This window comes from Dysidea avara, chromosome 1 (genome assembly GCF_963678975.1).
Source record: "Dysidea avara chromosome 1, odDysAvar1.4, whole genome shotgun sequence".
In the NCBI taxonomy this organism is placed as follows: domain Eukaryota; kingdom Metazoa; phylum Porifera; class Demospongiae; order Dictyoceratida; family Dysideidae; genus Dysidea; species Dysidea avara.
In genome coordinates, this window is record NC_089272.1 from 17658593 (window position 1) to 17686145 (window position 27553).

General features: G+C 37.4%; 2 protein-coding genes across 2 annotated transcripts in view; both read left to right on the forward strand.

Annotated features, from left to right (window-relative positions):
* LOC136263706 (uncharacterized) overlaps positions 1–18149 on the forward strand; it is a 107060-nt gene extending 88911 nt beyond the window's left edge. Inside the window, exons 9-12 of the mRNA XM_066058368.1 lie at positions 2809–3055; positions 16334–16379; positions 16430–16513; positions 18080–18149. Coding sequence (XP_065914440.1) covers positions 2809–3055; positions 16334–16379; positions 16430–16513; positions 18080–18100 — 398 coding nt within the window. The 3' untranslated portion in view covers positions 18101–18149. The remainder of the gene's footprint in view (positions 1–2808; positions 3056–16333; positions 16380–16429; positions 16514–18079) is intronic.
* LOC136263795 (adhesion G-protein coupled receptor D1-like) overlaps positions 18110–27553 on the forward strand; it is a 32700-nt gene continuing 23256 nt past the window's right edge. Inside the window, exons 1-4 of the mRNA XM_066058450.1 lie at positions 18110–18254; positions 18304–18426; positions 18486–18561; positions 18610–18727. Coding sequence (XP_065914522.1) covers positions 18110–18254; positions 18304–18426; positions 18486–18561; positions 18610–18727 — 462 coding nt within the window. The remainder of the gene's footprint in view (positions 18255–18303; positions 18427–18485; positions 18562–18609; positions 18728–27553) is intronic.

Below are 27553 nucleotides of genomic sequence, written 5' to 3' on the forward strand. Positions count from 1 at the left end.
AAAACACTTCAGAGCACCACCAAAATTAAAAAAATGTCATATCCAATTTTTTGGTCTGCATCGCGCTGCCTGCCTGCCTGCCTGCCTGCCTGCCTGCCTGCCTGCCTGCCTGCCTGCCTGCCTGCCTGCCTTGCCCTGCCTGCCTGCCTGCCTGCCTGCCTGCATGCCTGCCTGCCTGCCTGCCTGCCTGCCTGCCTGCCTGCCTGCCTGCCTGCCTGCCTGCCTCGCCTGCCTGCTGCCTGCCTGCCTGCTGCCTGCCTGCCTGCCTGCAGATGAGTATAGAAGGCTGATGATAGAGATAGAATGCTTTTTTATGCCAATAGCTAAACTAATTTTAAACAGTAGTGAGTTTAAATACTGCAGATACATGTTTAGGTAAAAGCCGAAAATTGGAATAATAGGTGGGGGTAATTTTTTTTGGAAAGAATAATCGGTTAAGTTTTGAACATATTAAGCTCAGGCCTAAAAACCAGTCTTATTGCTTGTTTAAAAGTTTCAACACTGTGCAGGCAGCCAACAGCTAAGTTTAGTTTTTAACTTGGAGTTGAGTGTATCAGGAGAGCTCTGATAGGGATGGCAGGTGGGGGTAGAGGGGAGGTTGTTACAGAATGAAAGTGGAACATGTAGGGAATGGATTAAGCCAAATTATGGGCCATTCAGGTCTTGCTACTGGCTAAAATGAAAGGAAAATTGCAGCACAAATCTTTATGTAACACCACAGAACTGTACAGCCACATACAGCTATTCCCTACATACCAGGGTATATTATTCCCTATTCCTTACTATAGTTATTTCCTGTAAGCGAAAACAGACCCTATAGCTATAGGGTCTGTTTTCGCTCACCATAGCATGAATCTATTTCAAATCTACAGGTGCGATCAACAAAAACAAACTGTTTTAAGCACTTCTAATGGAGCCAATATTACAGTGTAAAACGTACAGGCACAATCCAACAGAAATAATGTATTGTGCCCCATCTATGGCTTTGTATATCTTGACCCTTTTGTACTTCTTACATTATTTTTATTTATTAAGACTTTAAAGCACAAGTGCTAAAAGGTCTGTAGGACTCCTGGACCTACAGCCTCTTTAAATTTGTTACAGAATTGCAAGCTAATGACCTGGATGGACACCTCCTTTGATAAACTTTTGGATATTACCATCCCTTGCTTGTCTACGCAGAAGCAAAATTTTCAGCATATGTGACCAGATTTCACAAAACAAGGCTTCCCACACACACAAAATCAAACTTACGTTTTTACCAGAAATGGATTGCTGGCCTAATACTCTATCATATTCCACACTGTACTTCCTTCAGGACTGGCACGTCTGGTTTCTGTGGCAGCTTTCTTCCGACCCTGTCAAAGCCATGATTAGGAGATTGGTGCCATTGAATGCCCTTGTCTTGTGATAAATGGTGTGTGTAGTGAGCTGGGACTTCACAGAGAGCTCGCCAATAGTGTTCTCGGTCAATTTGAAGTGTTTTGAGGGCCATGGAGGTCCATGGAGAGCCCAAACTTGGCCTCTGGATTCCAATCGTCTTCTTGCTTCATTTTATACTCCTATATTAAGCCCACCCACCGTCCCCCACCCTCCACCCTATTACTACCACCTGTGATATTATTACTCGCTCGAGAAAAGCTTCCCAAAACAGGGCTAATTTTGGGGTATCAGAAATGTATACACCCACTCAGTGATAGCTAGTAAATAGATGTATACTTGGTGCAAATTTTCGTTTGCCCAGCTGTAGGCACTGGGGAGTTATTACACAATGATTACTTAAAATCGCCATATCTCCTAACGAAGCTTTGTGCGTCGAAGCCGGGTTTTGTCAAATTTCAGTCACATATTTACTGTACTACAGTGGAACTCTCTTAACAAACTCCCCAAATTAAGAACACAATAGAAAAAAACTTCATAAGATGGACAAAAATGTTGGGTCCCAACAGCTGGTCTGGTCAATACATCTCTGTTACCTCTAAAAGAGGAAAACCTCTATATTACAGCAAAAAGTGGTCAAAAATTCTTAGTTCCAAAATTTCCATAATAGAGAGGTTCCACTGTATTGAGCACTTTCATAATATACAGTTTCAGTTTTTAATTGCATATCCCAGACAGATTTAGCTAAAATATGATATTTAATGGATGTTGTCCCATCCAGCAGAAACATCCACTCCAAAAATGGAATGCTTCACTTTTTTGGGCACCACTAAGCTACAAAGACAAATGTAGCTGCTATACATTCAATTGAATAATGCCATAAGCTACGACACTTTGAACAAAGTTTGAATTTAGCAAATCTATTAAGGCAATTTGCCAAACTTTATTCAGCTACGTATATTATAAGGAAAAATTAGTCATCAAAAATTTTTCGTTACTGGCTGTATTAATGAAAATTAAAACGACAAATTATTTTTAAACTACTGTATTATATGGATAATTTGCGCATACAAATATAACGTATAGCTAGGTATTCCATCAAAAACTTTTCGTTGATTATGCAAGCAACGAAAATATGTACATGTAGCATCAAAATTTTAATAGACAAAAATTTTCTACATCAAAATTTTCCTGATTTACGGTATTGTTCACCAAACTTTTATCCACCAAGCTATTGTGCATGCTTATTCACCAAATTTAAGTAATGCCAAACTTAATTTGTCGTTCATGGTACACATTTGTCTGTCATGCATCCACAGTGGCTTTCCCCTTGGCTACACAACATACGTCTATCATATAATATCTTGATGCAGTATGAGTTTGTCCTTGCTGAGTGTTTTACTGTAAATTAACCATTTTAATTTCAAGGAAATGCTTCAAGACTGTGTGATAATAAAGCTAATTGGCAAGAACCAAATGTGGATAACTGCTCAACAATGGAAATTACCAGAATTATGGAGGAAGTAAACAATCTTACAAAAGCTGCACCAGATTCAGTGGAGCCTGAAGCTGTAGTAGCTCTAACTGGTAGACTGACTAATATCACAACTATGGAAAGAGCAATATTTCCAAGTGACTTAGAAAATACTCTCACCACTTTAGATACATTTTTGAGGTTTGACACTTTTGTAATAGAGAACCACACAAAAACAGCCAAGTTGTGAAAAGGGTAGCTATGGCCTTCCAACTCCTGAATGAAAAATGTGTGAAATCACAGGTGGTCTTCAATGATGGTAATGTAAAGCCATTATTAACATCCATTAGCAACAACATCATTGTGGCCATTTCTTGGCCACTCACAACTTGGCTATTTGTGTGGATTTCACTTCTTTTTGCTTTGAATATATTATAGGCTGGTGTTAGGGTTTTAAACCACATTGGTTCTTATGGTACATACTGATATCTACAGACACAGTGATGATTATTGAAAACAGAAGTTACAATTATACAGTGCTCTCTCCAATATCTAAACTCATTGGGTCCTGAGTGTGTTCAGATTATTGAAAAGTTCGGATAATAGAAGCCCATTCATTTACTATACAGAACTCTGTTCAAATGCTCTAATAGAACATACATCTTCATCAAAAAACTGTTCGGATAATCGATAGCAGGATAATCTACTGTATTGAATTGAATGTTTTATTTGATTAATTGTTATTGTAATACTCTAATAGAGAACACAATTTTAACGACTTCTTATACAACGCACATATAGTGTAGAATGCTCATTTGGAAGATCTGCGAAAATATTAACTTCTACAATTAATTATAATAATGTTCATTTTAAACAGTTCTTGGGATTTTTTCCCCAAAAGCATTTTTGAATAAATAATAATGTATACACAAACTGGTGCATCTATCTAGCTGATACCTAGACACTGCTGTTTATGCAGCTTAAAGACACTATAAACTTGTAATCTTAATAGAACTAACTAATCTTCCACTTCCAGATGCATACTGACAGCCAACGTAAGTTTTCTAGCACACTGGCACCCTCCACATCAGAGTCCCTTTGCTGGTAAAGCTCTTCCAAATATAAGTATGATCCTTATGTTAAATGGTCAACAATCAACAAAATATCTCTGGACATCTTGACTTTTGTACTTTAATACATTCAAGACATCACTTGCTGAAAACATGAACATTAATAATGTAAACATGCATCAACAATTATTCAACAGTTTATGCTAACCTGGTATATATAACATGATCATTTATGTTGACAACATGATAATTTAACAACAAAAATTTTTTTTTGTTATTATTACTGCTTTACGGTAACCAGTACTGAAGGTATGATAGCAACTTGTGCTGCAGCATTTAACCTTACCTAAACAGAACCTGAAAACTTTGACATTACTTAATGTGGCTAATAACGTGAAACAGAATATTAAGAAGAAAAAAAATTCCTCCAACCCTTGGATTAAAACTACAATGTCTGGTCAGGCACCACACTCAGTTTTCCTCCAGGAGAGATGGATTTTTTCCTTTAACCTAAGTATGTATTAATATCACTTCTTTACATCGACCAGCATTAAATTAATGCTAATCTGCCTTGCAACTAGTATCAGCTAATTTCATGTCAACTATTTCATGTCAATCCTTTGTCATTTACACCAGGAATCACGTTCAGAATTGATCACATGATACACCCATTGATTTATTGATGATTAGTGCAATGTAACCCTCAGGAGTAGTGCAGGCCATGTCAGTGTATGTGTACACACGTAGCTACCAAGGAGCTTCAGCACTGAAAAATTGGTGTGATTCTTAATTTTAAAAGTATCTGCCACTTAAAAGGGAAGTTCTTCCAAGCCATTCAAATTCCTCTGGCTATGCCCTTGGGCTGCAATAATATTAAAATGTCAATTTATTTGAGATAACATAATCTAATCAAAAACAGCCAAGCTGTAAAAAAAGGAGTGCGGCCCTTGAAAGGCTATGGTGAAAAAAGATGTGAAATCCAAGGTGGCGGCCAAGAAATGGCTGTGATGGTAGGTTAATGGTAAAAAAATTAATAATGACAATTCAGGTGAATTTGGTGCCGCTTGGTCAATTGGCACAAAATTCACCTGAATTGTCGTTATTAAATTTTTTACCATTAACCTACCATCACAGCCATTTCTTGGCCGCCACCTAGGTCTGCGCCTATTATGCCGGCATAATCTTGAGAATAATAGGTCACCAATTTCGTGAGAATAATTCCGGAATTATAGGATGGTTACAGGCATAATTTTGTACGAAGTGTATATATATTTAGCCGGTACCGGTTTGCAAACACTAACGGCTATTGTGCCGGCACTAGTAGATTGCCCCGAGCATTCAACTTTAGGGCACGCGTCTAGTAGGTTGCCCCGAGCATTCAACTTTAGGGGATGCGAAAAGTAGTTCCTTAGCGTTAGGGGTAGGCTAGGGTTCAGCTTTGGTTTCTTCTTCACTCTTGTTATATATAGAAGTCACTTCAGTCGGATGTTTATAACGTAGAAACTAAATAATATGACTAGCTGCAGCACCGGTGGTATAATCGTTACAAACATTGCTTATGAGTACGGATGCCCGGGTTCGAACCCTCGCTTAGACAACTTTTTTTTTCACTTTCTTAGGTTTTTTGTACAAGTTTTTTTTTAATGCACGTAACATTCTAAGTATTATACCCTCCACTGCCGGCAAAATAGCCGGCAAAACAGTGTACCGGTACCGGCTCTATATAACCTGCCTTTAGAATAATCGGACGACCACGGGAATAATCGGTGGAATTGGAGGGCGTGTCTCTTCTTGATTACCTAGAAGAAAGAGTTAAGCTACTACAAATGATATAAAGCTGACAGGAGTGCTGGCTGAAAGGAGCTGAAAGGCCTCTAAAAGATCGATATACTCTAATAGAACGCTCAAATACTCTAATAGAGCAGTCAGATCGTTTCATGTTAACAATCTGCAGCCAGCATCAGGGATTTAACTGCATGATTATCTGCAATTCTGAAACTTGTACATCTTATACCAGTGTATCTTCTTCAAGTCTTTGAGCATTATTATCTACCTAACTTAGCTATACAGTAGTTACAGCATATTATTATAAGACACTAATAATTAAGTACACTTGAATTATTACTGTAGATACGTAGCTATTCTAAGTCTGCTGTATCTATTATGGATAGAAAAATGATGTGTAAGGTGGAATGCTTCATATATGGCTATTAATAATTCGACAAAACTACTTATAGCAGCATCTTGAAAACTAAGCGACTAGCCACAGATATATACTGAATGAGAATAATTATGGAATAATAGGTTGGTTACAAGAATAACAAAAAGAATAATAGGAGAGTTTTTTGGGAAATTCTTGAAAGAATAATAAGTAAAATTTTGAGCATAATAGGCTCAGGCCTACCGCCACCTTGGATTTCACATCTTGGGGCTTTTTAACCTATATATTTTTCTTTACCACAGGAAAAAGAAAAAGATGAAGCAGATTTTATAAATACTTTAACTCATTCTGATTTTATCAGTAAATGTACAAATTATATATACAATGCATATATCAAGAGTTCATAATATAAAAAGAGAGCATATATTTATTACATGTCAATTAATCCCCACAGGATAATTTGCAGCTGATCTCTCTACTGGGTGACTTGAAATGTAGCTGAACTCTCTACAGGGTGATCTGCTTGTATGTAGATGAACTCTTTACAGGATTCTCTATACAGGGTGACTTAACGCTAGCTGAACTCTCTGCAGGGTTATCTGTTTGTAGTTGAATTCTCTACAGGGTGGTTTGTTTGCAGCTGAACTCTCTACAAGGTAACTTCTTCTAGCTGATCTGTCTACAGGGTGACTTGTTTCTAGCTGGTCTCTCTACAGGGTGATTTGTTTGTAGCTGAATTCTCTACAGGGTGATGTGTTTGCAGCTGAACTCTCTACATGGTGGTTGCTTTGTAGCTGAACTCTCTAAAAGGTGACTTCTTCTAGCTGAACTCTCTACAGCGTGCTCTTTTCATAGCTGAACTCTCTACAGGATGATTTGTTTGCAGCTGAACTCTCTACATGATGATTTCTTTGTAGCTGAACTCTCTACAGGGTGATTTCTTTGTAGCTGAAATCCCTACAAGGTAACGTCTTCTAGCTGATCTTTCTACAGGGCGATTTGTTTGTAGCTGAGTTCTCTACAGGGTGTTTGTTTGCAGCTGAATTCTCTACATAGTGGTTTTTTTATAGCTGAACTCTCTACAAGGTGACTTCTTCTAGCTGATCTCTCTACTGGGTGATTTGTTTGTAGCTGAACTCTCTACAGGTGATTTGTTTGTAGCTGAACTCTCTACAAGGTGATACTTCTAGGTGATCTCTCTACAGGATGACTTGTTTCTAACTGAACTCTCTACAGAGTGATCTGTTCATAGCTGAACTTTCTACAGGGTGATTTGTTTGCAGCTGAACTCTCTACATGGTAGTTTCTTTGTAGCTGAACTATCTACAATGTGACTTCTTCTAGCTGAACTCTCTACAGGGTGACTTGTTTCTAGCTGATCTCTCTACAGGGTGACTTGTTTGTAGCTGAACTCTCTACAGGTGATTTGTTTGTAGCTGAACTCTCTACATGGTGGTTTCGTTGTAGCTGAACTCTCTACAAGGTAACTTCTTCCAGCTGATTTTTTTACAGGGCATATTTGTTTGTAGCTGAGTTCTCTACAGGGTGATTTGTTTGCAGATGAACTCTCTACATGGGAGTTTCATTGTAGCTGAACTCTCTACAATGTGACTTCTTCTAGCTGAACTCTCTACAGGGTGACTTGTTTCTAGCTGATCTCTCTACAGGGTGACTTGTTTCTAGCTGAACTCTCTACAGGTGATTTGTTTGCAGCTGAACTCTCTACATGGTCGTTTCTTTGTAGCTGAACTCTCTACAAGGTAACTTCTTCTAGCTGATCTTTCTACAGGGTGATTTGTTTGTAGCTGAATTCTCTACAGAGTGATTTATTTGCAGCTGAGCTCTCTACAAGGTGACTTCTTCTAGCTGAACTCTCTACAGAGTGATTGATTTTTTTTGCAGTTGATCTCTCTACATGGTGGTTGCTTTGTAGCTGAACTCTCTGAAAGGTGACTTCTTCTAGCTGACCTCTCTACAGGGTGATCTGTTCATGGCTGAACTCTCTACAGGATGATTTGTTTGTAGCTGAACTCTCTACATGATGATTTCTTTGTAGCTGAACTCTCTACAGGGTGATTTGTTTGTAGCTGAGTTCTCTACAGGGTGTTTGTTTGTAGCTGAACTCTCTACATGGTAGTTTCTTTGTAACTGAATTCTCTACAATGTGACTTCTTCTAGCTGAACTCTCTACAGGGTGACTTGTTTCTAGCTGATCTCTCAACAGAGTGACTTGTTTCTAGCTGAACTCTCTACAGGTGATTTGTTTGCAGCTGAACTCTCTACATGGTGGTTTCTTTGTAGCTGAACTCTCCACAAGGTAAATTTTTCTAGCTGATCTTTCTACAGGGTGATTTGTTTGTAGCTGAATTCTCTACAAGGTGACTTCTCCTAGCTGAACTCTCTACAGAGTGATTGATTTTTTTGCAGCTGAACTCTCTACATGGTGGTTTCTTTGTAACTGAACTCTCTACAGGGTGATTTATTTGTAGCTGAACTCTCTACAGGGTGATCTGTTCGTAGCTGAACTCCCTACAAGGTAACTTCTTATAGCTGATCTTTCTACAGGGCGATTTGTTCGTAGCTGAGTTCTCTACAGGGTGATTTGTTTGCAGCTGAACTCTCTACATGGTAGTTTCTTTGTAGCTGAACTCTCTACAATGTGACTTCTTCTAGCTGAACTCTCTACAGGGTGACTGACTTGTTTCTGGCTGATCTCTTTACAGGGTGACTTGTTTCTAGCTGAACTCTCTACAGGTGATTTGTTTGCAGCTGAACTCTCTACATGGTGGTTTCTTTGTAGCTGAACTCTCTACAAGGTGACTTCTTCTAGCTGATCTCTCTGCAGGGTGATTTGTTTGTAGCTGAACTCTCTACAGGTGATTTGTTTGTAGCTGAACTTTCTACAAGGGGATACTTCTAACTGATCTCTCTACAGGATGACTTGTTTCTAACTGACCTCTCAACAGGGTGATCTGTTCATAGCTGAACTTTCTACTGGGTGATTTGTTTGCAGCTTAATTAACTCTCTACATGGTGATTTCTTTGTAGCTGAACTCTCTACAAGGTAACTTCTTCTAGCTGATCTTTTTACAGGGCATGTTTGTTTGTAGCTGAGTTCTCTACAGGGTGATTTGTTTGCAGCTGAACTCTCTACATGGTGGTTTCTTTGTAGCTGAACTCTCTACAAGGTGACTTCTTCTAGCTGATACAGGGTGACTTGTTTCTTGATGAACTCTCTACAGGGTGACTTGCATGTAGCTGAATTGTCTATCAGATTAACTGTTTGTAGCTGAATTCCGTACAGAATATCCTACAATGTAATATAATTCTGTAATGGAGTAAGTTATAAACGTAGCTGAATGCTCTATTAGAGTGACTGTTCTATTAGAGTATCTCGATCTCGCATTTGCTACACGTAGTTTCCTTTCGAATCATAACTCAGTGGTTTGTAATCCGATTCTTCTGTACTACTGCAAGGACTTTCTGTGATGATTATTCAAGCTACACACTGATTTTCAGTTCATTGCTCTAAGCGGTTTGCCTGGTAGATGTGAAAACTAATAGTTTTTTTTTATTCATAAAAATCGATCGCGTAATTTTGACACAGGTTGGGTTTTGTGTCATATCTCCATGGTCTTTATCTCAATTCCTTTCAAACCACAAAAAGGCACTCCTGCGATGGTTACTCCATCTACATATAAATTTTCAACTCATTCCTCCAAGGGGTTTAACCTGTAGGCGTGACTGACCTTCGACCTTATTTTACGCACATAATCGGTCATAACTCCGTGTATGTTCATCGGATTCCTACCAAAGTTGGTACTGAGATCCGCCTTAATGAGCCCTTCAAGTGTGCCAAATTTCAGCCCTATCCGAGTATGCATTCGTGTTTTATGTAAATATTTTAATAACGACAATTCAGGTGACTTTGGTGCCGCTTGGTCTTGGCACAAAATTCACCTGAATTGTCATTATTAAAATTTTTTAACATTAATCTACCATCACAGCCATTTCTTGGCCGCCACCTTGGATTTCACATCTTTTTTCACCATAGCCTGTCTGAGGGCCACACTTTTTTTACAGCTTGGCAGTTTTGGATTAGATTTCACTTCTTTTTGTATTTGTATTTAGGGCTTTTTTTAACCTATCATTTTTTCTTTACCACAGGAAGAAGAAAAGATGAAGCAGAGTGATTTCTTCATAGCTGACCTCTCTACAAGGTTATCCTTCTATCTGATCTCTCTACCGGATGACTTGTTTCTAGCTGATCTCTCTACAGGGTGACTTGTTTGTAGCTGAACTCTCTACAGGGTGGTTTGTTTGTAGCTGAATTTTCTACAGGGCGATTTGTTTGCAGCTGAACTCTCTACATGGTAGTTTCTTTGTAGCTGAACTATCTACTATGTAACTTCTTCTAGCTGAACTCTCTACAGGGTGACTTGTTTCTAGCTGATCTCTCTACAGGGTGACTTGTTTCTAGCTGAACTCTCTACAGGGTGATTTGTTTGTAGCTGAACTCTCTACAAGGTAACTTCTTCTAGCTGATCTTTCTACAGGGTGATTTGTTTGTAGCTGAATTCTCTACAGGGTGACTTGTTTCTAGCTGATCTCTGTACAGGGTGACTTGTTCCTAGCTGAACTCTCTACAGGTTATTTGTTTGCAGCTGAACGCTCTTTCATGTTGGTTTCTTTGTAGCTGAACTCTCTACAAGGTGACTTCTTCTAGCTGATCTCTCTACAAGATGACTTGTTTCTAACTGAACTCTCTACAGTGTGATCTGTTCATAGCGGAACTTTCTACTGGGTGATTTGTTTGCAGCTGAACCCTTTGCATGATTGTTTCTTTGTAACTGAACTCTCTACAAGGTAACTTCTTCTAGCCGATCTCTCTACAGCAGGGGCGGATCTAGGATTTCAGAATGGGGGGTGCTAACATGGACATTTATATATGTGCCAAGATAGTTGATAGAACTAGTGTGAGAAGCACTCCACATGCTCTATCTAGGGGGGTCTGGGGGCATGCATTCCCCCACGAGAAAATTTTGCAAATTTGGCCTATTGAAAGTGAATTTCGTAGTACTTTTGAGTGAAAAATGATGTAACTTTGTTTATGTGATACCATTATTCCTCATACAGCTTGTCAATATAACTAAAGAGCACAGCCAGTAGCTAAAATTCAACCTTAGACTAACATCTTAAAGAACTAGTAGTGGAAACATATGGGTATCAACTGCACATGATTAAATTTAGTCTTTTGAAGTACAGCATGATTTGTAGTCTCATGTCTCAAACTACACTAGTTGTCCAAACAGTGGAGAAGGTAAGTGTGAGTGGAGAGGGCAAGTAGACTGACTCACCAGTGTGTGGAGTGCATGTGCACTCAGTTGTATATAATTCTCTAGCTAGGGGGGCTCTAGATCTGGTGGCATATATACTCCTGGACCAACAAGAAATTTTTTGGAAAATGGCTATCACAAGATTGAATCTAGAAGCTATTTTTAACCAAATCTGGGTACAAGATAAATGAGTTCAGTTGGAAGTAATTTTAATTAAAAACAGAACTATATATACACTGTTTCTTGTCATTGGATTTTAAGAAAATGTATAATAGTGGCTTGTCAAAGAGAATAAAGAGTGTATAGTTAATTGAATGTAATCATAGATAATGTATGTGTTCCTAATGGATTGGAAACACCCGTTAAATTATTTTCCTATCCTAGTTATGGTGCGCCAATACATTGGGAAATTTGTTGAGTGGTTGTTTGGCTTTCTCTTACTTGTTTGAAGGCCGGTTCGAAGGCGTGGACATTCCTTTAACATTGTTTATTGTGTTGCGTTTTGTACTGAACAAGAACACAGCATGTCTGTGGGTACTGGGAGAAATATTGTTTGTGACAGGTGACAATGGCAGGTACACACCAGCTAATAATTCAACAGCAATACTATTAGCCAACTTCTCGTCACCGCATTTACACAACCAAAGAAACGTGTGATACATTGAAATAAATTTTAAGCTACAGTACTGCTCAACTTGAGCTAAACAATAGCACAAAGTAGTGCCTGTTTATTGAAGTTTTATCGAAGCAATGGAAATATACAGCGAAGCAGTGAATATCTAGCTAGGCTATTACACTCTACCTGCTACAAGTGGTGTAAACAGCAGCAAAGAAACAATGCTACACTTTCTGTTTCTTCAGGAAATTTGCATAGCCATTTTGAAACACCATATTTCACATTTGAACCTGAATTTTCTTACGACTGCTCTCCAGCATCCCTACCCAGTCCAATCTCCAATTAGTGTAGACGGTAACTAACCCAGCTGTAAACAACAAACACTAATTTGCTGGTTACAGGTACAGCGAAATCTTCCACCTGTCGAGGCCATAAAGTTGACGCGCAACAAAACGAGGATAGCCCATGATGTCACTATGTAAATAATGCGGGCGTTTCCAATCCATATGACATACATTATCTATGATGTAATTAAGGTCAAGGAGAATATTTAAAACACAGGATTGGATCCACCTTCATATGTAGCTACTGTTCTGAAGTGCAGGTTGCTATTTCAATCTAACTTTTAAAATGATGGATCCATCCATCATTATAATTGAATTACAACTAGTTTACAAATACAACTAGTTCTTGGTCACAACTAACCCTTTTTTAGCACACAATCATCATGACAACACAAATGCTGCAGTATCATTTAAGCTTAAAGTGGATTTGATAGTGCAAACTCCAAAGCTGCTAGATTTATACAAATGTATAGCATGGGATTTGATCAAGTAAGGGAAACAAAAACGAACAGCTCTCAGAGGTTGCAGCCTTGTGAAGTTTATAAAAGCTAAGAAATTCACTATTATATAAGACTACTGTTTTATTTGCAAGAGAAACATTTCAACCCAAGAATCAAGTTTGTAGCAGAACCTAAAAAAACAAACTATTTGACTGAAAAGGTTATTTTTCAGAATAGATTTTCAATTAATGATGTTTTATACAATTTATAGTACATTAATGGTATACATCTTTTACCTGAAGTGATTGGTATATGGCAGGATGTTTGGCACAATGGTGAGGGTAGCAGTGCACAGGTCTAGAAGAATAGGTTTAATTTCAGCTTACACTCTGGTAACTTCTTGAAAATTATAGTTTTAATGATGGATGTTCTATTAGAGTAGTTGACTGTTCTATTAGAGTATTTCGGATTTAGCAACTTCTAAGGTAAGACTTACTCCAAAGTATAATTTTGAACCCTTCTTAGTAATTCTTGGAAAAGATTAGGTATTCCCCTTGCTCTTTCCATCTTTTCATTGCCCATACATGTGTATAAAATGCAACTGCACCTGTACTACAGCTTCTAGAAGCTTCCTAGCTTGCTCACTGTAAAATTTTGGAGGGGGGTGCCCCTAAATCCGCCCTTGCTCTACAGGGCAATTTGTTTGAGCTGAACTCTCTACATGATGGTTTCTTTGTAGCTGAACTCTCCATTAGGTACTTTCTTACGGCTGATCTGACTACAGGGTGACTTGTTTGTAGCTGAATTCCCTACAGAATAACTTGCAATGTAATATAATTGAGTAAATTATAAATGCAGCTGAATGCTTTATTAGGGTGACTGTTCTATTAGAGTATCTCGATCTCGCATTTGCTACACGTAATTGCCTTTTGAATCATAACTCAGTGGTTTGTATTCCGATTCTTCTGTACTACTGCAAGGACATTCTATGATGATTATTCCAGCTACATACTGATTTTCAGCTCATTGCTCTAAGCGGTTTGCCTGATAGACATGAAAACTAATAGTATTTATATTCATAAAAATCGATCGCGTAATTTTGACACAGGTCGAGTTTTGTGTCATATCTTCGTGGTCTTTATCCCGATTCCTTTCAAACCACAAAACGGCACTCCTACGATGGTTGCTTCATCTACATAGCAATTTTCAACTGATTCCTCAAAGGAGTTTACCCTGTAGGCGTGACAGACCTTCGACCTTATTTTACGCAAATAATCGGTCATAACTCCGTGAATGTTCATCGGATTCCTACCAAAGTTGGTACAGAGATCCGCCTTAATCAGCCCTTTACGTGTGCCAAAGTTCAGCCCGATCCGAGCACGCATTCGTGTTTTATGGTGGATTTTGCGAAGTGTGCGAAATGAAGTAGAAGAAAAAAAACAAGAAATTAAAACGAAACTTTGTTCGCTCGTATCTCGGAAATGGCTGGAGCGATTTTCTTCAAATTTGGTGTGTCGACTCCCCTTGCTGGCCGGCACCTCTCTAGCAAAGTTGTTCCAATCGGATAAGGGATCACAGAGCTACATAGGTGTAAAAATTGTGTTTTCTTTCTTCCTGTTAATATACTAACTGGTGGCACGCCGGCTTCTTGGGCCACACGACACACTACCGTGTGTCTTGATATTGTTGGAGCCATTTCTTGGCTGTCACCTTTGACATCACATCCTTATCATACTAGCCCATTTTTGAAAGGCCGCACACTTTTTCACATCTTGGCTGTTTTGGAATAGGTGTCATTTATTTTTGTATTTGCATATGGTGTCTTTTTATTTTTCTACAGGTAAGTAGAAACATTTGATTTTAAGTAACATTTTGAATTTAATTTTTGTATTATTTTGAAGAGCTTTTGAATGTCGCATCTATTAAGAGATCTTGAAACACACTTGTTACATGCATGTATAGTTGATTTTCATGTTATAAATACCTGATTGATAAAAGCTTAAAAGATTTCCATTACATTACTGAAGGTTTGTACTGTAGCTTGATAGTTTACTGACATGTGCAATAAAATTTAACTACATAGTTTGCATAAGCGGTTTAGCTGGACAATAAATCTCACTATCACCAACTGCACTATTAGAGTATCAACCAAGTGACTCTTACGTGTGTTTGGTATACAGCCTAAGCACTTTTGATACAATGCACATAAAATGTTCTAGAATTTCCATTGATAAATCTATAAACCCTTCTCGGTATTTGTTTTCACTTTAAATAAAGATTTTCACTTAGATACATTGGCTCATGGTAAACACCTCACACAGGTTCTGCCTCCCATGTTCACCCTTCATAATCACAGTGGGTATTGATACCAAACAAATAAGTGCAACTATCAAAGAGTCTCTATGTAAGGATGATGTCCTGTAACTTTCCAATTTGTCTCTAGTCAGCCATACTCTGCCATGATTTGTGGTTTATCATCCCGTTGCATAGTGTGTGACCTGTCTTAAGTTTTGTCAGTTCGACTTGGGGATGTTACTATATTTGATTTTTGTATACACATATAACTGCCACTTTTCAGTTTCTATCACGTCTCCCTTAGCCTCAGCCATCTTAAACCAGCTTTCATCTTTTGACTTCCATACTTCAACAGCAGCATTCTCTTAAACAAGTGGCTTTATCCATTAAGTGGCAGAATCTTTCCAACAAATTTTCATATTTTTATTCAAGCCTATTTATCAGTATCTTTAAAACTTGCAGGTGAGAAAGGTGCATCCTCTTGGCTGTCCACCCTGCCATTGCAACGCCATGGTGCAAATTACAGTTTCTTTGATGTATGTATGCACTGTGTGGTACATCAGCTGTCTTGGCTGCACAACAGTCTTTGTAAGCAAAATGGCTTGTTTGCTTCAACTATTTTTTACCTGTTACACAGCCTAAATGTGGGATATATATCACAGGGCGTTTGAGTATATTGGACGCATAGCTAGTAATTTTACTCTTGCATGTAGACAACACATGAATTTATTAATGCTGTATTCTCATGAACAGACATTCTTGTGCGAAATAGAACAATAAGTAAGTCCTTTGTACTTCAGACCATTCCTGACTATGCCAAAATGCATGTGTTGGGGAAAAGTAATCTCTAACTGTATTCAAGCCCTTGGCATTAGCCTTTTTCTTGTCTGAAGGCAACAGTCAGTCAGTTGATTACAGTAGTCAGTCAGTCAGTTAACAGAAAATTCTACTTAAATTTCTGAGAAATGTATCGGTCAGGTTGCTTTGTAGCCACTGTTAATTGAACTTTATCATGCCAATGCACAATGAAAGGTATAGTGTACTGGTTTCTGGTCAACGTCTTTTAGCGAGGAGAGAACATAAACCTTTTGCCATGATCCCAAACAATGCGTAACTAGAATTGCATCATTCTATTAGTACATATAAGATGTGTGTATAAAGCTAAATTGTTATCCAATTTCTTTGAATATGAAACTACATCAGATAATTTATTGCAGAGTAGCTGATGTGGCACTATCAGCATTTAATGCCACTGCTTTAGAGGTAAGGTGACTCATTGCATTGGTGAATTTTTGTCATAAACACTCTTACAGAATTTAGTGAGTATAGTTGATAACATCATTGATCCTAGAAATATTGCTTCTTTCAATGCACTGGAAAGTAGAAATATGAAGGAGGTATGCACAAGTGTAAAGAAGTAATGCTTTAAAAATATGTTTTCAATTGAAAGTTGGTGTGAATAAAATGTAACTGAATGTAAACTCCTATTGCATTCTTTCTCTTTAGCACATCAAGTAAAGTTAATCCCTTATTTACTCAGTAAAAAATGCAATTTAGGTGACCCCTCCTCTTTCAGGACTTTTGTTGCATTTAAAAATAATAATTTTTTGACAATTACCAGCATGTCAACTGACCTGTTATAGTTCACTACTTTTACTAATCCTTCTAGCTTGCAAAATTTCTAATTTTTCTTTACATTTGCTCCTTTCCTTTTTGTAATTATAGTGGATTCACTATTAAAATTCTATATGTAGACTTGAGTACATTGTGCTTTTTCAATTCCATATTATTCTATCTGGAAATTCTTTTTATTTACTTACAGCTGTATTATTCTCAAATCCCATTTATCCAGATTCTCAGCTAACCAAACTATGGAAATGACTGCTCTATTAGAGTAGTGACTGTTCTATTAGGACTAAAAATCTTCATGGTTATTTATGCACAGTTTCAGAGATATGGACTTTTCAGACTCATGGACTACCCTGGTCCCAAGGGGTTTGACTAACTGAAGTTCCACTGTACTAGCAAGTATAAAAATTGAAATATATCCTGTAAAGTAGTCACAAAACATTGAGTGACTGTTTTATTAGGGTACATGACTCTCTATTAGAGTATATCTTGATCTTATTGTGCTGATTTTATGCTAGCAGTGTTTAAGAATGTGTCTTCATGAAATTCTTCAAGAAAAATGTGAATTTTAATTGTCTATTCCAAATTTAACTATTCCTGATTCTTTTTGCCACCAATTATTCCAGAAATTATTTTGACATAATGTTTGAATTCCTACCTATATGCCACATGAAAAGAATGATGGTGCCAGACAGGACAGTTCTGTTTACCCAATGTACTATTACTTAATATATATTGGATTTCTTTTACTTAGCTACTAGTTTTCAGTTACTTTAATGGTTTATGTTGACTATGCGGTGCAGGTTATTATATGATAGCAAAATTGAAGCAATTGGCCACCTAACCATGACTTTTATTCTAGAGGAAAAAAGAATAGGACATGCCAAAATAAGGACTATAATGGTTGTTGCTGCTAAAAGTATATGCCAAGCCCAAGCAAGTTTACTGTGCGACATCAAACTCTTAAAATTGCATTAATTTTGTTTGAATTCCAGTTAGTTAGTACAATAATATCAGTCAATCAATCTATCTTGAATGTTACAATGAAAGACAGAAGCTCAAAAGACTTAATAAGTATTCTTTGTTGGCTGAAAGGAATATATGTTTGAATTTGACAGTATCCTATGGCTGGTTTTAGCCAACATACACTGTATTATTGTGACATAAGACAAATCTTCATGATCCCTACTACTTGACAATACCATACTAAATAATGGAAGGAATATTGTAAATTTGCTCTTACGTAATTCTTTAAATTCTCTACCTGACAGCATTAGCACATTCATTCATGTAAGAATTTAACAATATGGCATTAATCTTTTTTGATCTTACAGCAATCTTCTACTGCTAATTAAACTTAAATTATGCCACAGGATGATGATAAACCAAGTAACAGTACAGGAGCACAAGTTCTTCAGCTTATCACAAGGCAATCATCACTGTTGGGAAGTACTCTTAAATTAGATGACATTGAATCAGCTGACATTACTATAGTTAGAGATAACATTGGTTAGTGCTATAGTTCTTGTTGCCCTTGTGAAATGTTCTTACACTGCAGTTATGAATGCTCAGCTACTGTCTCAAGCAGACATTAACAATGGCACTGACATCACTTTTCCAATGGAAGGAAGTGATCTAGAAAATGTTTCGGCTTCTTCTAAAGTTCCTACTGCAGCAATAAGTAATTAAAAAATATATGTGTAATTTTCAATAATCATGGGTGTTGTGTATATGCTACAGTATCAGAAGAAGATCCTGTGTTAGTGATACACTCATACCTGGCAGATCCTTTTTACCTCCCTGATGATTTTGATGGGTTAGTGGCACTGTATCTGTCTGGTATATCTACATACATAATACACAGAGTTGGAGAATTCAGCCTATCATCTCCTGTACTCATGGTTCAACTTAGTAGTAATAACTCCAACAATATTAAGTTTTCAGAAGATGACTACTTGCTGCTAAACTTTACTATTTTTGAGGTATGTTTCATAGTGTAAGACAGCATACAAGATGTAAAATGCTGCTTCTTGTCATGACACAGTAGCTAATGATATTATCTGTAACAAGAAATAATTTGCTAAAATGAAAATTTTTGATGCTAAGATGATTAACCATCATTTTACAGTACACAAAACTACTCTTAATGCTCAAAATGTGGCAAAACACAAGTATTGGATTCTAGTATACATTCTGTATCATACGGTACGGTAGTATTGTGTAGTAGGGTTCCACCCTATTAGTAATGGCCACCAATAATATTGCCACATTTAGAAACCAACATATATATATATATATATATATATATATATATATATATATGTATGTACCATGACCACCTAACTTCAAAGGAGAATTTCAGGGTACATATCTCATAAACCCTGGCTGGCCATGGTTTAACTTAAATGTACCATGGCCTTGATATCTGATGAGGTAACGTTGTTTGTTTTTATAAGAATCCTGGAAGTATTCGATTGTGGGAGTTTATTATTGCTGACGTGATGAAAACTATGAACCTGATTTTGCATTCTACATCACTCAGAAGGAGGCGATTCGACACCCTTAACTTACCACCTTATGAGTTGACAAATGGAAGTTTAAGGTGAGAACTAGTGTCATGGTTAATTCACAATCGCGTGTCCACGTGTTTGATTACGTACCATGCCCACTTTTCGTATATCACGGGGTAACCAGTCTACAGTGAAGCTTACCCCTCTAGATGTTTAGAAAATGTGGTTAAATGATGTAGCAACTTTGAAACACTTGTTAAATCGCAAAATTGAGTGTTTCCGTGATATTCATAGGATTTGCCCGTTTATGTTAACAAACGTAACTGCGACGTTATTTGCAGCTGACCCATAATCAAATTTTACAAGACTGTCTATATAATAAATCCAGCGTGTTGCCTCATATTGGCTTGGGTGATTAGTCGCCCACCACAGTAGGCTGTCAGTCTATATGGTACATATCAGTTGTATCACGTGCCCTCGTAATTTGCCTGATATGTATACCCACGCTCTCGGGCCGTTACTTGGGTACATGATACAACTATTATATATACCACTTTCACACCTCAGATCAAAGGAAAGGCAGTGCATATATATCACATATCGCACTGACTCGAAATGTTAACGAGATATATGCACTGCTACCAGTGTGTATATCTCGTTAACTTGAGACATTGCATACCTAATAGGTGTGCACACTATATCCAGAAATCATCAGATTTCTTAGATGTTATACTGTATCCTCTTCTCTTATATAGGGAATCAAGCAAGCTGTGATTGTGGGTTTGAATTCTGCCAAAAAAACTTGTGATTGTGGGATTCAATTTTAATACATTAACAGTAGTTTTTTTTACTTTTATAAATGTAGCAATCAAAGTAACATAATTAACACTAGTCTCTTAAAATTGCTATATTAGAAATAATAAAATCAAATTACTGTTTGATGTACTAAAATTGAATCCCACAATCACAGCTTGTTTGGCAAAATTCAATCCCACAATCACAGCTTACTTGGTTCCCTATATATAAGAGAAGGGTATAGCAACTAAAGATTTTGCCAATTTGGTGACACTACATGCTAAAGTAGAACATATTAGTTATACCATGGGCACTCGTGCTTTACCTGTATATACGCACTCGCCCTCGGGCTTGTGCGTATATATCAGGCAAAGCACTCGTGCCCGTGATATAACTGTTACATATATATATATATATATATATATGTGACCGGATTTGCGAAAAGGTACCTTTTCCACACACAAAATTTGACCCATTTTTTGAACTTTAAAGCTTCATAACGTTTTGATAATGGCATATAATTGCTTGAAATTTTCAATCAATGTAGCTATAGTATCTGGTTACATTTTGATACTAAGAGCAAGTTAATCAGTATAAGGAGTCAAATGTTACATCATTTTGTTTGCTGGTATGACAAATGTGTGGAAAAGGTACCTTTTCGCAAATCCGGTCACATATATATATATATATATATGAGATAAAAATCACCTTTATGAAGTGGTCTTACTCCATTACAGTGACCAAACAAAGAACACAGGCGGTTGGATGTTTAATTTTAAAATATTGCAAAATCTTGAATGTTAATCTGCTAACCTGACTAAATTTGTAAGGCCAGAGGCAAAAAAAGCAGTTTATAAGTGCAATAAAATTATTCATTTAAAAATGAAGTAGGATTCCAGTGATAAAAAGTAGGGAAACAAGAGATGATAGTAGCTACAAGGGAAATTCCCTACTAGCAATGTCTTTAAATTTGCCATCCTTTCAATGCCAAAGTAGGGATTTTCTTACATTGCCAAAATGCTAAATAGGGTGTTTTCCCCATAGCTACCATTATTTCTTGTTTCATTACTTTTTATTGCTGGAACCCTACTTTATTTTGTACTAGTTTATGAAACTTTTTATTACAGTAAATTACACATGTGGCTGTGAGTATTGTACTAGAATATGTGGCATCTAACATGCTGAAAGTGTCGATACAGAAATTGACATCTTGGTATGGCTTACTGGCATATACATAAAGAAGAACACAACCATTTAAGTGAAGATAAAAGAATGACTCAAAGTTGTGATAAGCCTACTCTGTGTCATTCATTGTGTTCTTGGGCACTTCACTTGCTTTATATTGTACCAATACATTACCTTCTACATATTCTCTGCTGACACTTCGCCCAGTTAACATTTGCTACCACTGCATGGTACCTTGTTTATGAAATTTTTACACTTTAGTTGATATTGTGCCTTGTTTATCCAAAAGTTTTGCTGTAGATGACTGGCAAGTGTTTGCTCCTTTCTTGTGCTTTAAACTAAAATAGTTTTTTGCTTCATCTATCACTGGCAGTGAAAATGAATGATAAGTGCACTACCCAGGAAACTGTAAACAAAGTCTTGGGGTTGGTTCTTCATACTGGTTTTAAAAATGTTTCACTCACAACAGCTGTCTTCTTGCTCGTGGAATTCCCTACAATATTAATGGATTTTTATACAATGTGTAGACAGCATTATTTCATTATCACTATTAACTGAATTCATCAGTCACATTTAAAAATTGAATCAAGAAGTAATGACATGCTGGGTATGGTAATTGGTTAGGGTAATTTTAATACCCAGCAAGCTATTTCCTGTTTAAGGGCAAGGTCTACTAAATGCAGTGGAACCTCAGTTATCCGGACCCCACATATCTGGATTCTTGGTTAACCAAACTACAGAAATCACTGCTCTTTTAGAGTAGTGAGTGTTCTATTAAGGTAGTTGTAAATATTGATATTAAAAAAAATCTTTATGGTTGTTTATTCAAAGTTTCAGAGATATGGACGTTTCAGACTTATGGACTACGCCTGGTCCCTAGGGGTTCGAATAACTGAGGTTCCACTGCAGCCTGCATGATACATAATTATGTGACTGGATTTTGGAAAAACAATCCAAATCACACATTAGAAGTTTCAAGATACTGTAAACACTTTTAAAGAATTCAAATCAGCATAACTTGCCAAGGATAGCAGATAGCAAGAACATGTATGAAATTTACACACAAAAAATATATCAATCTCTTACCTTTCAGACCACTTCTAGTCCTTGTAGCTGCTTGTAGCCAAATAAGATAGAAAATCTGAGCAGTTGGATGAGCAAAGTAGTATCACAAGTGCTCACACAGGGGAAGAGGGTGAGTAGTGGCAAGGTGGGCAAGAGATTGGAGGAAGACCATGATTGGAGTTCAGACACGAGATTACAGGGCTGTCCTGGCTCCTTAGTGGCTGATATGAAGCAAAATCAACAGAAAAATGTCTGGCCAACATTGTCAGGCCATCCACCAGTAAACCACTGATTTTTCCAAATCAGGCCCTTCACAAGGCCAGAAATCACAATTTTAACCTCCACACTACCCAGAAAAGTTGTGTGTTAAAACTAGCCTCGAGTACTGTAGTTTGAGTAGTACTGAGAGTCAAAACTAGTAGTATAATAGTGTAGCTATCCACCTGTTGGCATTAGTTTAATTTTTCCTGCATGAAGTGCGATTTGGATTGGTTCTGTAAAATCTGGTCACATATTAGCTTTATCACATGCCCTCGTGATTTGTCTGATATGTACGTACACCCATGACCTCAGACCTGTAGTACTTGGGTTTTGGCTGATATTTACACCCACACTCTTGGGCTTGCGGCCCTCAGGCTTGGGTGTACATATATACATGTATATACATCTAAACCAAAACAGCCAAGCTGTAAAAAAAGAGTGTGGCCCCCAAAAAGGCCAAGGTGAAAAAAGATGTGAAATCCAAGGTGGCGGCCAAGAAATGGCTGTGATGGTAGGTTAATGGCAAAAAAATTAATTACGACAATTCAGATGAATTTGCATTGCCTCCTCCACTAGAATTCGGCACCAAATTTACCTGAATCGTCGTAATTAAAAATTTTGGCATTAACCTACCATCACAGCCATTTCTTCGCCGCCACCTTGGATTTCACATCTTTTTTCACCTTGGCCTTTTTGGGGGCCGCAACCGCCGCACTCTTTTATTACAGCTTGGCTGTTTTGGCTTAGATATCACTTCTTTTTGTATTGCAAGCCACAAAGCTGGCCATATGGCTTTGATGCTTCATTTTTTAACTTGTTTTTTTTTTTCTTTACTGCAGGAATTGCGGAACAAAGGAAGTAATTGTGTGTATAGCTCTAAGCTTTTGTCTGATGAAATCTTTATATATTTAACATTGAATGATGATTATTACATACTGTAGTGAATAAGGTGATTTCTTACATATCTGAACTGTAGCTGAAACTCTCATTGTTTGTAGCTGAACTCTTTTCAGGGTGATTTGTTTCAAGCTAAACTTTCTACAGGGTGATTGTTTCTAGCTAAACTCTCTACACTATAATTGTCTCGAATTACAGCCCTGGGCGTTTATTTCTTTCAAGCAACTTTTTAGCCCGGCTACTAAACAAGACCGGCGACTATACAAGGCTGGCATATATATACCTGATCAGCATTCACGAGTCAACTTCATACTTCGGTGTTGTACTCTCCTGGGCTTTCCTTGATGTTTCTCTCAGCATATTTCACAGATTCAAGCTTAAGAGGAACTCTATAAAACGCTCTTCACTTCATTGTTTATACCACCACCCGGAATTGTTAAAATAATGACTGCACTAGATGTTTATTTGAGATCAGGCATTTATTTCTATTATGATGCTGGTATTTGGGCAATGTTTTTTCATGGGCCACACCTACACCTTTGTGGTTCCTACTATACAGTATGATAATACTGTATGATAATTGTGTATATGTCAAACTAATCATTAAATTGCACGTACAGTATGTATATACCGTATTGCCTCGAATTACGGCCGGTCTCGTATAAACGCCTGGTCCTGTTTAGTTGCCAGGGGTTTACAGCCTCACTTTTGATGAGGTAATATTGGTTAGGCAAAACTAAGCCCAAACAAGCCTTGAGATTGACCCAAAATACTTTCAACAAGATACTACAGAATTGTAAAATATACATTTAATGGAATTTTCTACTGACTGATTGACTGAGTAAGTAAATAAGTAACTGACTGACTGACTGACTGACTGACTGACTGACTGACTGACTGACTGACTGACTGACTGACTGACTGACTGACTGACTGACTGACTGACTGACTGACTGACTGACTGACTGACTGACTGACTGACTGACTGACTGACTGACTGACTGACTGACTGACTGACTGATGCCTTCAGACAAGTGTAACTTGATATCGGCTTAGGCTACTGACTTGATTTTTTCACTGTTCAATTGCAAGAGATACCTTTTGGCATACCACAGTATGTACAATGCATTCTTCATGGACTTACCAGTGTCCTTCTTTGTGTTCCATTCATCTTTGCTGACCAGTGTCCTCCTTTGTGTTCCATTCATCTTTGCTGACTGCAAAAACTGTCGATTTTGTGGTAGCATGTGATGGCCGTAACAGAAACCGTCTGTATATTTCTTAGTGGCTACTTTGATTGCAGAGGTGCTTTTTGAACAGTTCTTGATTTGTACTACTGTGTAACAGGTTGAACATAGCTGACAATGAAGCGTAATGGATACTTCACTTTTCAGATGATACTTGACGTAACTGGGGCATGCCCATTTCTTTCTTTTGATGCGATATGCATGGATTGCAGGGTGCTTTTCAAACAGTTTTTGATTTGTAATGCTGTGTAACAAGCTGACAATGAAGTGTATTGGCTACTTCACTTTTCAGATGATAATTGATAAAGCTGGAGAGTGCGGCACCATATCTTTCTGGTATACATGGGCTCACCAGTTATAATAATATTGCAAAAATAGTTGACTAACAAGCACACAGAAAAATTTGGAATTTTCGACTAGAGTAGGGACCATAGTACATCGATAAAAAGTACTGAAACAAGCTGGAGTAGTCTATGGTATTAAATCACAGTAAAAAAAATAAGAAGTGTTATATATGTCCCTGCTGTGCATTTCTATCATGGTATCTTGAGCACAGTAGAGATGCAAGTTTGCTTGGTCTAAAGTGGAAAAAGTAGGATGAGCTTTGAAGGTGTGTATCTCAGTGATGATAGGGTGAATTTGGCTCAAGTTGAATATGAGCTCACTGTTAGCAAGTATATACAAACTGTACAGCAATAATGGTTTAGGCACTACCTAATTAAGAAAGTATGAAAGTGCTGTCTTCTGGATGAAACACTTTTCTGTTCCCCCACTGACTTTTCTTGGCCAAAAAACACACTATTATGTATCTTAGTGTAATAGAATAACATATATACCGTAGGTCAAGAGATATGACATTTGAAGTTTGTAATTAAAATTCTTCCCAAAAATTGTCTATGTTAGGGACAATAGTTACCCTTTATGGGCAATCACATACATACAGAAATGTTGGGATTCAAAAATGTCATACATAGCTTATGACCTGTACACATAAACCTGTAGAGACATTCACACCTACAAATAATATGATATTGAGATATGACTTCGTTCTAATTGATTTTCTTTGCGGTTGGCCAGTGTTGCCATCTCACATAATTACGTAGATATAATTGGAAAACTGTGAACTTAATGTCACACTTCATTATATATGCTATCCTTTAAAAGTAGAGAGGTTACTTTAGCATTCACACCTACCAGTGATTAAAAATAAAATTCAGATTGCTAGGGGAAATGTTTATTATGTGCTATTACAATTGGCATAAAATTAGTAGTATAGTTTACTAAAAATAGCAATAGGATCTTAGTCATATGCTTTATTGTTAACTTGAAAATGACTTGGTATAACATGAATATCTTGTAGTGTCAATAAACATGATCTCATGTGAATGCTTACATGCAGTGTTTTAATGTATTGAATAACTCATTCAGATATGGCATTGTCTAACAATCTAAGAAAGCAAATAATGTAGTTGCACTATTAAAATGAGCTTCCTTGAAAGGAAACAGCCCACTTGTTTGAACAATCATGTGTGCAAATCCTTCAGTTGCATTCTGAAATTGACTGTACAGCTTTTAAGTTTTTCTATGCCATGACAAGAAGCTATTTATCAATTAATTTTGTCACTCAAGTCATAGCTCACCATAGAAGTTTTCTACAAACATTCCATTTCACCAACTTTTCCAGCAGTCTTTGTGCATGTAGCATGTGTATTAAGCTGTTTAATTTATTTTTGGGCTTACCTAATAGCAGTACTAGTGGTCCCATTTCGTAAGCTATATACATGTAGTTCATTTCAGCACTCTGTGTGCAAGCACCTATTATCATTCACGTGCTAGTACTGATGCAGGAATATCTCTCTATCAAAAAGTTCTACTCTTTTGTGCAATGGATGATGTACCCAGGGCCACCCAGAGAAATTAAGGGGCCCAGGGCAAAAAGTTAAAGTGGGGGCCCCAAGGGCAAGCAGGTTCCCATTTTGAATCACAACTTCACCCAAGCTGTAAGTTGAAGACCAAAAAAAAAAAAACCTCATTACATTTTGACAATAGCTACCCCTCACCAACCATATCTCCTTGTTTATAAGCTTTGTTACACTCCTCTGAAGAATACTATGACTGCTCTATTAGAGTATCTAGATCTGACTGCTCTATTAGAGTATATCGATCTTTTAAAGAGGTATTCAAGGGGCACTTCATGGGCCTCCTGGGGCCCCTTTCAGGCTGGGTCCTGGAGAAAAATGCCCCCCCCCCCCCCCCCTGTGGGTGGCCCTGGTTGTACCTTATTTTGTTTGACATGTAATGATGTACACACCCACCAAATTTCAAGAGTATTGAAGTGATTAGAATGTGAAATGCAGTCGTAACTAATTGTATAACTTACACTTTATCAATGTAATAAGAACAAACCACTACTCTTTGGAATGATCTTGCCTTTGCTCCTCTTGGAAACTAACCTGGCTATTTCTATGTACCAGGCTGTTGCATGCATATGTGAACAAGCTAAGAATTTATGTTGTAGCACCATGTAGCAACGGTCCAGCTTATATTAGAGAATTTTTGGCTCATCACAAGTGCAAGTATCGATACTGATCAGGAGAATGTATTTCACACTATGATTAGCATTCATAACCATAGTTTCAGCTTGAACAATGGACATCTGGCACCTTCTTCAGCTAACACATTCTTGGCATGATGATACAAACTAGTAGCAGAATTTTGTTGCCAAGTATGCTTTAAAATGTTTTTCTGGTGGCTATATAGTATCTAATCAAAAACAGCCAAGCTGTAAAAAAAGGTGCGGCCCCCAAAAAGTCCATGGTGAAAAAAGATGTGAAATCCAAGGTGGCGG